This window comes from Elephantulus edwardii, unplaced genomic scaffold, assembly GCF_000299155.1.
Source record: "Elephantulus edwardii isolate Elephantulus edwardi_28Jun2011 unplaced genomic scaffold, EleEdw1.0 scaffold00492, whole genome shotgun sequence".
NCBI classification, from domain to species: Eukaryota; Metazoa; Chordata; class Mammalia; order Macroscelidea; family Macroscelididae; genus Elephantulus; species Elephantulus edwardii.
In genome coordinates this window covers 329,401-344,353 of record NW_006400242.1, presented here as the reverse complement: position 1 = coordinate 344,353, position 14,953 = coordinate 329,401, and the positions used below count along the sequence as shown (strand labels likewise).

At 39.6% G+C, this 14,953-nt stretch overlaps 1 protein-coding gene and 1 pseudogene across 1 annotated transcript in view; one reads left to right on the top strand and one right to left on the bottom strand.

Moving 5' to 3' along the window:
• The window catches only part of SHQ1 (SHQ1, H/ACA ribonucleoprotein assembly factor), a 279,818-nt gene that overhangs the window by 224,281 nt on the left and 40,584 nt on the right, over window positions 1-14,953 (bottom strand). Inside the window, exons 2-4 of the mRNA XM_006903000.1 lie at window positions 13,984-14,048; window positions 11,024-11,146; window positions 10,230-10,393 (exon numbers count right to left, since the gene is read on the bottom strand). Of these exons, the coding sequence (XP_006903062.1) occupies window positions 10,230-10,393; window positions 11,024-11,146; window positions 13,984-14,048 (352 nt within the window). The remainder of the gene's footprint in view (window positions 1-10,229; window positions 10,394-11,023; window positions 11,147-13,983; window positions 14,049-14,953) is intronic.
• Window positions 6,213-7,223, top strand: LOC102867967 (annotated as a pseudogene).

Below are 14,953 nucleotides of genomic sequence, written 5' to 3'. Positions count from 1 at the left end.
ACGTGACCCCATTTTTCCTCACCTTTTGATTTCCAGCATAGATCATACTAAAAAATGTCACATGCCATCCCATCTTATTTCACTAACACCTTGTATGTCAATATTTATGCATTTCATTTCTTCTTTAACGCCTTCCAATTTTTCCTACATTCATACTGCTCAAAAGTCCACGTTCTAATCAGCAGTGTCTGGTTGCAACTGTTCCTCTTGTGATTCCCAGTAAGAAGGCTCTGCAAGCAAGGTACCACAGAAGAGCATAAAAAATCAACTGTAATAGTACATCAGTAGAGAACTGCCAGATGTACAAGCTGGGCTTAGAAGAGGCCGTGGTACTAAGAATATCATAACAAATGTGAGGTGGATCTTGGCTGGAAGCAGAGAGTACCAGAGGAATGTCTATCTGTGTTTCATTGGCTATGCAAAGGCATTGACTCTGTGGATCACAACAAACTGTGGCTAACATTGAGAAGAATGGATTCCAAAAACACTTAATTGTGCTCATTCAAAACCTATACTAGGATCAGGAAGCAGTAATCAGAACAGAGAGGTAAACACTGCATGTTTCAAGATCAGAAAAGGTGTACATAACGGATGCATCCTATATCCATACCTTTTCAATCTATATACACAGTAGACAATTCAAAAGGCTGGTGTCTATGAGGAAGGATATGGTATAAGAATTGAAGTAAGACTCATGAAAATTTTTCATTTGTATCAAATTTATTTACATCCAAGTGATTAATTCTAGAGTTACTGTTGTTATTATGTGCCGTCGAGTTGCTTGCGAATCATAGCGACCCTATGGACAACAGCCCTAAACCCTGCTCTACCCTGTGCCAATCTCACTGCCTCTGACACACCCATCCCGATTACCCCAGTCACTGAATCAATCCACCTCCTAGAGGGTCTTCCCCTTCTGCGCCGTCCCTCCACCCTCCCAAGCATGATGTCCCTCTCCAAGGACCTCTCCCTCCTTACAACGTGTACAAAATATGTCAGACGAAGCCTCAGAATCCTTGCCTCCAAGGAGCCACGCGGTTTAACCCTCTCCAGGATGAATCTGTTTGTTTTCTTGGCAGTCCAGGGTACATTCAATACTCTTCTCCAGCACCACAGCTCAAAGGCATCAATTCTCCTTCTATCCTCCTTAGTCACTGTCCAACTCTCTGACGCATAACAAGTGATTGCAAAGGCCAGTCTGTATCAGATGCACTTTAGTCTCCAGTGTGACAACACTGCTCTTCAGTACCCTGGAGAGATCCCGAACAGCAGACTTTCCCATCACAATATGTTTTTTAATTTTCTGGCTACTGGTGCCAAGAGTGTTGACCATGAAGCCAAGCAAACTAAAACTGTGAACAATCTCAATCTCTTCACCATCCATTCTGATGCTGCCAATTGGTCCAGTGGTGAGAACCTTTGTCTTCTTGATATTGAGCTTCAATCCATACTGAAGGCTACAGTCCTTGACCCTCTGCAACAAGCATTTCAGGTCCTCCTCAGTTTCAGCAGGGTTGTGTCATCTGCATAATGCAGATTGTTAATAGATCTTGCACCAATCCTGACGCCACACTTCTCCTCACAGAGCCTGGCCTTTCGGATAATCTGTTCTGCATACAGGTTGAAAAGTTATGGAGATAGGACACATCCCTGGCGTACAACTTTCCCAATTTTGAACCATGCAGTGTTTCCTTGCTCTTTTCTGAAAACTGCCTCTTGGTCCAAGTATAGGTTTCGCATTAGAATGATCAAGAGTTATTGTTACTGGAAGTCTATTCTAGTATGATATGTACATATAATAAATATTTTACTTAAAAAAGGGGGGGGAACCCTCTGTTATGCAGAGGACACAACCTTGTTTGCTGACACCCAGGAGGATCTGAGGTCAAAGACTGCAGCCTTCAATATAAATTGAAGCTCAACATCAAGAAAACAATGATTCTCACCACTGGGCTAATTGGCAGCTTCATGATAAACAGTGAAGAGATTGTGATTGTTAACAATTTCAGCTTACTTCATTCCACAATCATTACTCTTGGTAGCAGCAGCCAGGAAATCAAAAGATAAATTGCACTGGGGAAAATCTGCTGGCCGGCACCTCTCTAGAATACTGAAGAGCAACAACGTCAATCTGGATCCAGGCCATGGTCTTTGCAATTACTTGCTATGCATCCAAGAGCTGGACAATACTAAGCATGATAGAAGAATTCTTGATACCTTTGAGTTGTGTAGTGCTTAAGAGTGCTGAAGTGCCAGAACAACAGGTCACTCCTAGAGAGAATGAAACCAAGATACTCCTTGGAGGCAAGGATTTTGAAGCTCTATCTGACATACTTTGGACATGTTTTGCAAGGAGAGTCCAGTCCTTGGAGAAGAACATCATGCTTGCAAGGGTGGAGGGACAGCACAAGAAAGGAAGACCCAGGATGAGATGGATTGACTCAGTAACTGGAGAAGTGAAATTGGGTCTATCAAAAAAGATGAGACTGGCTCTAGATAGGGCAGGGTTCAGAGCTGTTGTACACAGGATTACTATGAGTTGCAGATGACTAGATGGCACATACCAAAAAACAACAATGATGTCAGTTTGAGAGCTAAGACACACCAGATTTAAGCCATAGTCTTTTCAGTCACTTGCTATGTATCTGAGAGCTGGACAATGAATATGGAGGACAGAAGAATCAATGCTCTTCAACTGTGGTGCTGGAGAAGACTAATATTCAGTTACAGCGTATGGACTATCAAAAGGACAAACAGATATGTCATAGAGAAGGAGCAACCAGTATGCTTCTTGGCAGCCAAGATGATTAAGCTTTGTCTTACATACTATGAGCATTTTGCTAGGAGAAGCTACTTCTTGGAGATGGACCTCATGCATGGAAAAGTGAAGGGACGGTGAAGGAGAGGAAGACCCTCAACCAAGTGGACTGACACAGTGACTACAGCAATGGGCGTTTGTGTATCAATGATAATGAAGATGGCACAGAACAGGGTTCAGATCTGTTGTTCACAGTGTCACTATGACACTGGACTCAATGGCACCTAATAACAACACATGATATACAGAGAGCTTTGTTGGCCTAGTCCATATGGAGTTGTATTGCTAATCTTAAGGCAGTACCCCCTTGACAATGAGAGTTAAATCCATGTAGATAGTAGAATCAACAGGGGGCAAATTTATATAAACTTCTTAATCATAACAAAGTGGCCTCGTGGCAAAAACCTATGCTGCAATCCTGAAGGTATGCAGTTTGAGTCCACCAGCTGCTCTGTGGGAGAAAGATGGGAAATCTCCTCCCATGTAATTAAATGCTTCTGAACCTACCAGAGGGTCCGCTATGGGTCGGATCCCACTTGATTGTACACAACAACCACAATCTTAAGCACTCTGAAGGAACTGAGGTGCTAATTTCATCTAGGTAGTCAGGACATACACTTAGGGAACATCAAGATCAATTTGACATAACGTGGTTCACAAAAACAATGTTGTACATTCTGCAGAGCTATTAAAAACTAGCTAGCCGTCATACAAGGTGCAACAAGACAAAAATCTTTCCTTGTCTAAAGCAAAAAAAGGGTGGAAATAAATAAAAAATGCATAGATACAATTAGTCCAAGAAACTAATGAACTACACAGAATTCAACTTTCATTACCCCAAGGCCAGAAGAGTGGAATGGTGCTACCACTGGCTGCTCCTAAAAGCCAAAAGAAAAGATCACAGCATGGGGGGGCTCATGGACAGCAATACTTCTTCAAGAGTTTTCACATGCAATATCTTATGACATTTTCAAAGCCATCTTGTGAAGCCAGATAAGGAAATTATGTTATTATAAAAAGAGACATAGAACTTAATGGTGAAGTAATTGGCCTAGTATCACAAATCTAAATAGAGGTTTAAGTTGGACCTGAACTTGGATCCTGCAACAATGAATGAATACAAATCCACCTTTTCTATAAACTATCATTAAAATCACAATTAAAATAAAATACCTAACTGGGGAGGGACTGGAGAGCACTATGCTGAGTGAACTCAGTCCCAAAAGGACAAATACTGTATAAAATCATTATTGTAGAATGAGTATGAGGATCCAAGGCAGGGGGGAGGGTGAAAATAAAGGGGTGAGGATGGGGGGTAAGCTGTTAATCATAGGGTTGCACAATTCGCTTGGGTGGGTGGGGTGAAGGAAATGGGAAGGCTCTTTTGACAAAAACAATGTACTCAAACTTTGTAAATAAATTGGAGTTATGTAGAAAAAGATTAAAAAAATTAAAAATAACTTAGGTCCTTTACTTTTCCTTTGTAGAATAAAAAAAGCCTTGGTACAATACACCACAATCTAAATGTTGTTGTTGTTATGTGCTGTCAAGTAGCCTGTGACCCAAAGCAACCTTATATACAGCAACTCTGAAGCCTGGACTATCTTGAACCAGTCTCACTAATTATGACACATCAACCCCCATTGCCCCAGTTACTGTATCAATCTATCTCACCCAAAGTCTTCCTCTCCTGCACTGTCCCTCCATCCTTCCGAGTATGATGATGAGATCAGTTCCTCCTGGTCACCTGAGACGAAGCTTCAATATCCTAGCCTCCAAGGAGAAACTTGGTTTCACCCTCTTCAAAACAGACCTATTTGTTTTCTTAGCATTCCATGGAATGTTCTCCATGGTATATTCTCCACAGTATCTTCTCCTGCACCACAAATGGAAGACATCGATTCTTCTTATGTCATCCTTAGTCACTGTCCAGCTCTCTGATGCATAGCAAGTAATAGCAAATACCATGACTGAATTAAATGCAACTTAAAGTCTCCAGATTGACATCATTGCTTTTCAGTACTCTGGAGAGGTCCCTAACAGCAGATTTTCCCAATGCAATTAGTTTTTTTGATTTCCTGGCTGCTGGTGCCAAGAGTGTTGAATGTGGAGCTAAGCAAGCTGTAATTGTTAACAACTTCAATCTCTTCTCCATCTATCATAGTGTTGCCAACTGGCCCAGTGGTGAGAATCTTTGTCTTCTTGATGTTGAGCTTCAATTCATATTGAAGGCTGCAGTCCTTGACCTTCTGCAGCAAATGCTTCAAGTCTTCCTTAGTTTCAGCAAGCAAGATTGTGCCATCTGCATAATGTAGTTTGTTGGTGAGTCTTCCTCCAATCCTGATGCCACATTCCTCTTCATAAAGCCCAACTTCAAGAATGATCTGTTCTGGATGTAGACTGAGAAGGTATGGATACAGGATGCATTCTTGGCGCACACCTTTCCAGATCTTGCGCTGTCCTGAAGGCTGTTTCCTGGTCCAAGTATAGGTTTTGCATAAACTCAAAGCAGAAAGAACAGTGGTAAGCAGAAACCAATGATTAAAATGTGGAAAGTAAGAAGCATGAACGTAGGAAAACTGGACATTGTTAAGAAAGAAATGGGCCATTGCTTTGTCGCTGTTCGCGCTGCTGTGTCCTGTGAGCACCCCGCCAGCCGGGGGCTTCTCTGGACGCCGAGTGGCCGAAGCGGCCCCAGTCCGCGGTGTGTTCTCAGTTGTGAGCCTCATCTTGAATTACTAAATTAATTACTTGAAATATTAATGATGGAGAAAAGTTATTCATTGGCTAAATAATGATGCGATTCCTGAAGATTAACATTTAATACTCCATGTAAAGAGAAATCTCCAGATAACATATAAAGATCAACACAAAAACCAGAGAAGACATTGAAGAAATCCTACAACACACAACATCTGTAAAAGTGATTAACACAGTCAGTGTGGGAGAGCCTTCAACTGGATTCCAAATTTTACTGAACAGTAGAGAAATTCTACAGAAATCCTTTTGATTGCTGTGAATGTGGCAAAACCTCTGTGGATCCAACTTTCTCACCCCATAGCAGCTCTCACACAGGGCTCAGTACCTGACAGTGTAAAGATTGTGGAGAAACCTGTACTTGTACCTCTCACCAATCACTGATATAGAACACTAGTGAGGTAGGAGGGTTCATGAAGGTGGGGGCAACCATTAATGTAAAGTGTGCATGACTCCTTTTCTAGCTTGATGCTTAAGTATTCTCTGACAACACTCCTTAGTAAGAGATGCTGAATATTACCAGTTCTTGCCATTGCTATAGTTTCTAATCCTTCTGGACATCTAGGAAACCAGTGTTCATAAACATTGTTTTCTTTCATTTCTCATTTTATGTAAAAATCCTATCTATGAAAGAAGTATGTCTTATGAACAGGCTTTTGGTGAGATTTCATCCCTCACTAAACATGTGAGAACTCAGAGTGTAGAGAGGCCTTACGCATGTAAGGAATGTGGGAAAGCATTCAGTCAGACCTCCACCCTTATGACACACATAAGAACTCACACCAGAGAGAAGCCTTTTGAATGTCTGGAGTGTGGGAAAGCCTTCAGGCAGCTCCCAGCCCTCACTGCGCACATCAGAACTCACACTGGAGCGAGGCCCTATGATTGTAAGGAATGTGGGAAAGCGTTCAGGCAGCTCTCAACCCTCACCGCACATAAAAGGATTCACACTAGAGAGTAGCCTTACAAATGTCAGGAGTGTGGGAAATGCTTCAATCTGCCATCCCACCTCAGCCGGCATATATACTGTCACAGTGGAGACAGACCTTATGAATGTAATAAATGCGAGAAATCCTTTAGTGATACTTCAGCACTCTCTACACATCTAAGAATTCACAGTGGAGAGAAGCCTTACGAATGTATTGAATGTGGGAAGGCCTTTAGTCAGGCATCACACTTCACTACACATCTAAGTTCTCATTCTGGAGAGAGACCTTACTGCTTTTGTAAGGAATGTGGGAAAGCCTTCATGTGTCCTTCAAACCTTACTAAACATTTAAGAACACACAGTGGAGAGAAGCCTTATGTTTGTAAAGAATGTGGAAAAGCCTTTAATTGTGCTTCCTCACTCACTGAGCATACAAGAATTCACAGTGGCGAGAAACCTTATGAATGTATGGAGTGTGGGAAGACCTTCAGTTACGCCTCATCTCTCGTTACACATATATGAGTTCACACTGGAGAGAAGCCCTATATATGTAAGGAGTGTGGGAAAGCCTTCAGCCAGGCTTCCTAACTCACCACACATTTGAGGACTCACAGTGGAGAGAGGCCTTGCGAATGTCAAGAATGTGGGAAAGCCTTCAGTCTGTTTTCCAATGTCACCAGACATTTCAATTCTCATAGAGGAAAGAGACCTTATGAATAGGGTCTGTGGGAATTCCTTTATTCATTCCTTCACCTTCACCACACATTCATTTTGGTTTTGGGTTTTTCTTGTGTGTTTGAGGTTGTTTGGGTTTCTTTTCCACACATAAATTTACAGTGGAGAAAATCCTCCTGAAATGTGGGAAAGCCATTATTCATGCCTCTTCGCTCCTGATTATATTCAGACTTGTGGTGGAGAGAGGCCTAAGGTATGTGGGAAGGCTTTTAGTTAGTTGTTCCTCACACCACATATGAGAAAGAAAAATACATATGTGTCTTCTCACAAAAGGGAGTTAAAGCTGAAGTCATAGAATTAATTCTTACTAAAGATTGCTAAGAAAATCTTCATTGTCCTTGTACTCTTCTTGTGAACCAGCCAAAACCAGTTTTTAATATGCTACCATCCCCCAAGACAGAGACATCACAAACTACCTCAAACCCTAGCTGCCTCCTTTCACACCCTCTCTCTCTCTGCTTTCAAGCACAAAAACAAATTTAACCAATCAGCTAGACTGCGAGGTCAAAACCCTGGACGAGTGGAGTGAGACACAGCCTTAGCTTTTGGGTCACAGATAAATTCCAAGCTGACCACCTATCTGGTATGCTTGTCCGCCATAAGTGCCCTATGAACATTCTTCTACAGAAATAAACATTTGCCTTGCCGGAAAAAAAAGAAAGAAAGAAAGAAATGGAAAACATAAATATTAGCGAAATGAGATGGATTGGCATGGGGCATTTTGAATCAGATGATCATGTGATCTACTATGCTGGAGATGAAAAGGTGAGGGAAGAATGGGGTCACTTTCATAGTTTAAAAGGCCATTTCTAGATCCATCTTGAAATACAATATTGTGAGTGACAGGATAATATCCGTAAGTATACAAGGAAGACCTGTTAATACCACTATCATTCAAATTTATGCACTAACAATCAGAGCCAACAGATGATTTCTACCAACTGTTGCAGTCAGAAATCAAGTGAACGTGTAACCGATATGCATTAATAATAAGCGAAACACTCTAAATAGGTTTGATATTTTCTACCAATTAAGAATGAATGAAATGGAACCCCGTTCATGCCCGTTCCTGAAATGAGAAAAAACAAAACTCCAAGTCAGCAGCTGAACAAATACTTTCACTGCACAACATATTATGGGGTCTTCTATGAAATGCCTTCTATCCACTTTACTTATTTCAATTTCTCTGGTTGTTAGGTGCTGTTAACTCTGATTCATAGCCACCCTATGTATAACAGAGTAAAACCTTGCCTAATCCTGTTCCATCCTCACAATCTCTCTGTATCATCTAAAATATGAGGTAATTTCCTAAATTATTTTAAAAATACAGAAAAAAATCACTCAATTTGCGTCTAACTAAGAATAAAATAAATTTTTAACCTCCATAAAGAGTAAATTGTAACTCCTGTCTCAAGTTAATCAAAAGACACACTCTTATTCTCACAGAAACATTCAATGTTATTTAGATAGAAAACAGAAGAGACATAAGTAACATGCTGATCTTTATTTTTCAGAAGTATAAAATACAGAGCTTTCCAAGCAGTATGAGAAGCAGTTCCATTTTGAATTTTCAAAACTTCATGTCCAGAATGTAGAATAAGGAGAGAAAACAGCAAGCAGAAGACATTTGTGAAAACAAAATTGAGCCGAAAAACTAATATAACAAGAGAAATGTCAAGTCAGTTACATGTCAGATACATCTCTCTGTACGGCAAACACATGGAAAATGTCAAATAAGAACAGTTTTGAAAGAATACTTGAAGGGGTTAATAAAAAAAGACAGCACACTACTTTTTATTCCAAACTTCACACTACAACAAACCTGGGACACAAACTTGTTCACGTAACAGTATGAACAACATGACCTGACCTCAAAGATTACAAGAATTGAACCCACTATGGGGCAGGAAAAGGAGTGACATCAAATTTGAGGACTAGTGGGGACTAAGTGATTAGTGCCACCCAGCCCAGTAAGCCATACACAGAACCAGTCAGATCAGCAAAAGAGATACTGGAGCAACAATCCTAAGATTCAAATTCTCTAGTTTCTGTCAGAGTTCCCCTATACCAGACAATACCGTACAAACCACAGACTCCCAGGAGAGTATAAAGGGGAAGAAGAAAGACCAGGCACAACTCATGCTCCCAGGGATCGCAAAGCAACATCACTCCCAGGCTCAAAAGTACAGCAGCTTATCCTGGCCAGGCTGTGGGTAAGCCAAAGGAGAGCTCTGATGAGCAGGACCAAGCCAGAAGTGAACATATCAAAGACCAAGGTGAAAATGAACACAACAGTTTGAAGACTTTGAAGATGTATTCCCACAATTTGTTGACAAAATGTGAGCTTTCTCTTTTGTTGTTGTGTTTTATGGTATTGTAGTTGTCTGCTAGATGGTTTGGGGTTGTGTTTTTTTTTTTTGTAGTTGTAATTTGAAAGAATGTTTCATGGGGCCACGTTTTATAGAATTATCAAACTGGAGATTTTATTTTTATTATTCAGGCGGCTCTGGTCGCTTAGTGGTAAGGAATTGCCCTGCTAACCCAAAGGCACATAGTTCTAATTCACCAATTGCTCCACAAGAAAAGGATGGGTACTCTTCTCAAGTATTTTCAAGTACAACTGCGTCTGAAAAGCCACTGGAGGGTCAACTATGAGTTGGTTCCCACTCAATGGTATCTAACAATGAATGATACAATAGCTAATGTAATAGATAATATATCTAACGAATGTCTGTGTAACTAATATGTGTAAGGAACTGCGTTACATGCTCTAATACTTCACCTCATATAATCTTTATAACTATGCAAACAACCATTACTTTCATTTTAGAAGTAATGATGGTTAGAGATAAACATTAAAGAGGGCGGGGTAAAGATCAGAGTAACAAACCTCCAAGTGTAAGCATAACTGTAAAGAAGAATTGTTAAGTGTAAACAAGAATCCAAAGGTTAAAATTCTACATATCAAGGTCTTTAAGAAAGGCAACATACCTGTAACCGCTGAAATACTCCAGATCGTAAGTTGCCAAATCCATAGTGGTACTGTGGATTCCACTCACTCTCTGTTACTTCCTCATAGGGGGACTGTTCAATTTCCCAATCAAATTCATCATCATCCTCTTCTAATATTCCTTCCTCAGAAGCCTCAGAAGAACCTAAATACATTAACTCTTTTAAAGTACTGGATTTCTCAAGTACTATTTGATAAAAAAGTGATATTGAAAAAAAAATGCCTACACATGTGCTCCAAATGTCAGGGATAAAAATATCCTAGTACTAGTATTCAAATCAGCAAAAAATTAAAACAATTCATTTATACAACTGTATAAATATATAAATATGGTAGCTAGCTACAATATGGATACATCTCAAGGAGGTAAGACCAATAGAACACAAACTGTAAAAAATTATATGTACAATTGTCCAAAATGAGGAAATTGATGACCTGGGAGAGGAGGGAGGGTAACCTGGGGAAACACATGATGTTGCATGTCCTTACTTGGATGGTAGTACTTTAATTATCTCAATGAACTACATACACTTCTGATCTCATCTCAATTGAATAATATTCTTTCCAAGACAGAGATGCTGTTTCAGTTGGTCAAAAAATGTGATTGACCTGCTAGTTCAATAGGATTTGTGATGTCTTTAAATTATATGAGGTATTTTCAAATATAGCTACCTCCTCATTTTGTCATCTTTAGCATTTCTCTCAGTTTCAATTTCCTGTATTCCTTTTCCCTGATAATTTTATCTCCATTTCCTCTCAAGTGTAATGAACATACCTATTTCCTCCACAAGGGGTTTTGCAGTCCTGGATTTTCTTGGTGCTAAGAGAGCAGTTAGCATGTTCAGTCCCTCAAAATGCTGACCAGGAGTTTCTTTGGGCAATCGTATGGTAAAAATTCCTTAAAAAAAAATTTGTTTCATGCTCAGATAGATGCAGAGGCTTCATAAAATTCTAATTCACAGAACTACAAAAGTCTGCCTCCAATAGGTATCACTCATTCACCCTCCTAAGGGTGTCTTAGGCTATAAATCACACAGGAAAAGCTTCTCCTGAGAACCTGCTCATAGACATGAACCACCAGAGAAGCATGGCCTCTTGGTTAGCAGAGCAGCTCCCTAAAGAACACACCATCAGCTCTCCCAATGTAGATTTAGTGAATAAAAATTAGGAAGAAGGGAAACACATGGTTTTTAGAAACAATAAATCAATTAGTGAATAAGGAACTGAGTTGCCAATCTAAAAGGCATGAGGTTCGAATCCATCAACTGCTTCACAGGGGATTAAATCAACAAGCTCCTCTCATGTGATTTACACTCTCTTATAAAACCCACTGGAGGTTCAACTATGAATCACCTAGATCCTTTTTTATTAAAGCATTTTTTTTCTCTCCGTATAATGAATTACATTTTAATATACCAAATACAACTCAACTCAAATATTTCACATATAAAATCTTCCTAAACCCAAGTGCACTTTTAAAATTCAGTAATAGTGCTTCCATATGCAATATAACTACTTACTCCCTAGGAGGGTAGTTTTATTACACTCTATTATCATATTCCACTCTATTATCATATTCATTACACTGTATTACAGGTTGTAAATTTGTCATTCAACTCCACACCCTCCCTTCTGTATTCTAGTTCATTGACATCAATCAGTCTTTGTGGAACAAATTATACAAGTATACGCAATGTATTCTTATTCCAGATGTAGTGGAAAAGGAAAATCATGGCCTTGGCTTCCATAAAATCAAAATAAACTGTTATATACCAAAAGCAATACCTACAGTTGCTGCTGAGTAAATTCTCACAGAAATACTCCATCAGGTCTCTGACCTGGTGGACTCCTCCCCAAAGGAAGCTGGACTGCTAATCCAAAGGCCACGCCTCCCTGGTGATTTGAATCCCTCAGTGGCTCCTACAGAAATATGGACAGTCTCCGAATGTGTGATTCATAGCCTCAGAAATCCAATGGAGAGTCAGCTATGCGTTGGATCCAACTCCAGGGCAATGAGTTTGAAATTTGGAGAGTTTGAAATCTTAAAGGGAAGTCTTTCTGTCAGGAACAAGTGGTGAAGGTAAATCATGAAATTATCAACAGATTAATAATCTTTACACTATAATCATGAGCAGAAAATTCAATCAGCTTCTAAAGGCTGCCAAAAATTTCTTACAAATGTTAGAAAAATTTAAGTGTGTAATTATAAAGGAAAAATTCCATTTTAAATAGCTTACAAATCAACCACAAATTTTATAATCACTTGCCTTGTTGATGTTTACCATCAAGTCAGAACCAACACACAGCTGACACTCCTGCAGGTTTTCAGAGGCCATAAATCACATGGGAGGAGACTGTCCATCTTTCTCCCATGGAGCAGCTGGTGAGGTCAAACCACATACATTGGGGTTAGCAGTACAATTCTTTAACGTCTATGCGACTGGATCTACTTTTCAGTTTTTTAACTTTTAAACATCTACTAAGCATGAGAGAAGTATAAAATAAGAATAGAAAAACAGAACCAGAATATTTAACTAATTGAATTTTGCTTTGAAAAATACTGTGAAATATTTCAAAAGCCTAATAACAATTAAAGATTTAAAATCGTTGATGAGGGGATGGGGCTGTGGACTGGCCAGGGGCCTTGGAAGTCTCCTTCCACTCTGGAAGTCAGCTAGCTGGCTGGCCATCATCTTAATGTTGGTTTCATCTGGATGGCAGTCAGGTAAGGGAAGTTTCTGGGGTCCTTTTCATTGTGTCTTACTGTTCCTTGTCACCCCTCAAAAGTGGGTGGCCCTTGAACCTTAGACTAAGGGCAAGGGTGGAGCCCTGCTCGAGGGTATGGATTTAAAATCCTGTAGGGCCCTCGGGCCGCATAGTATATTCTTTAAGAGACACAGTAATCATTTGTCTATTTGCTGTACTGAACAACTTGGAGTTGCTGTGATGCTAAACACTATCTGATAGTCACGTCAAATACCATAATGGTTACCCATTATGTATAATGGTTGAATGAGCTTCCAGACTGATTCATGTTGGGAAGCAAGAGTGGCATCCACTTCCTAAACTAGGTGCCTCTGGAAACTCTACAAACTCTCTCATAAATGTACAGAAAAGATGTTAATCATAGGAAAAAAGTTGAAGTCTTTTGTGTAGAGCTGAATTTGAGTCATATTCAACTTGAAAACACTTAACCACTGCTAAATGAGACTAGTTATATCTCAATAGTGGTTTCATCTATCAACATAACTAGTTCTATCTTGGAGGAACATTCTTCCACTTTTCACATTACTCTTTGTCAATGTGCTATATGAGGTAACCTGGTTTTGTTATGATGCTGAACCTTGTGCCATGGGGATATCAAATAACAGAATGGTTTCCTATTGTGGACAGTTTTTGGTGGAACTCGCAATTTTAAACCAGGATGAAAAGCAGGAGTGGCATCCGCTTCCTAAACCACATGCCTCTGGAAACTCTATGAACCTGGAGAAACAAAGACAGCTGTGGAAAGGCATTAGGTATTTTGTTCACAGAGTCACTATCAGTCGACCTTGACTGAACAATAATTATCAAGAAACCTACAAATAACAGACACTCAAAAATAAAAACAGAAAAAATGGCAGGGGCAGACTGTACTTGCAAGACATCTAAAAGTACCCACTACTTCTTAAAATATCAAAGGTAATTTAACATGAATAATCCAAAGGAGAAAAAATGTAAAAAAAAATACAATACCTTTATCAGCATCATAGGATCCTTGCTCACTTCCATTTTCTACAATCCTTCCAGGAAGGGTCAATCTATAAATTTAAAATGACGTCTTATGAAGGTTGATACAATTAATCATTGATGATCAATGACCACATACATTCACCTACAAAATTTTATCAACCATTTAAAGAAAAATCTCAATTTCTTTTATATCTTTTTTTTTGCAGGCAATAAAACTTTTTCTTTTAAACCACACGTAGACAGCAGGTGGCAACAACTACTCATGTTTCATTAAAATTACATAAAACCTAGGTACAAAAGCACCACTGATTATTGCTCTAGAAAAACTGCATAAAAAAATTCAAATATACACAGTAAAAACACCACAGTATGCACAGGACTACACTTTATTTCTTTTACATCTTATAAACTAAATAGCTTAGATTCATTACTTGTTGTTGCTATGTGTTTTTGAGTCACCTATGACTCACAGCAACAATTATGTACAACAGTCCTAAACTCTGCTCTATCCTGTGCCAATCTTATTGCCTCTGAGACACCTACTCCTATTACTCCAGGAACTGAATCAATTCATCTCATTGAGGGTCTTTCTCTCTTGCACAGTCCCTCCACCTTCCAAAGTATGGTGTCCTTCTCCAAGGACTGGTCCTGCCTGGCAACATGTCCAAAGTATGTCAGACAAAGCTTCAGAATCTTTCAGAGCCTGGCCTCACCCTCTCTAGAATGATCTCTTTGTTTTCCTATCAGACCATGGTATATACAATACTTCAACACCACAGCCCAAAGGCATCAATTCTCTATCATCCCTAGTCCTTGTCCAGCTTTCTGATGCATAGCAAGTAACTGCAATATGGCCTGGTTCAGGCACACCTTAAGACTCCAGACTGGTATCACTGCTCTTCAGTACTTTGGTCTCTGACATCTGACTTTTCCAATGCAATTCATCTCTTGATTTCCTGGCTGCTGGTACCAA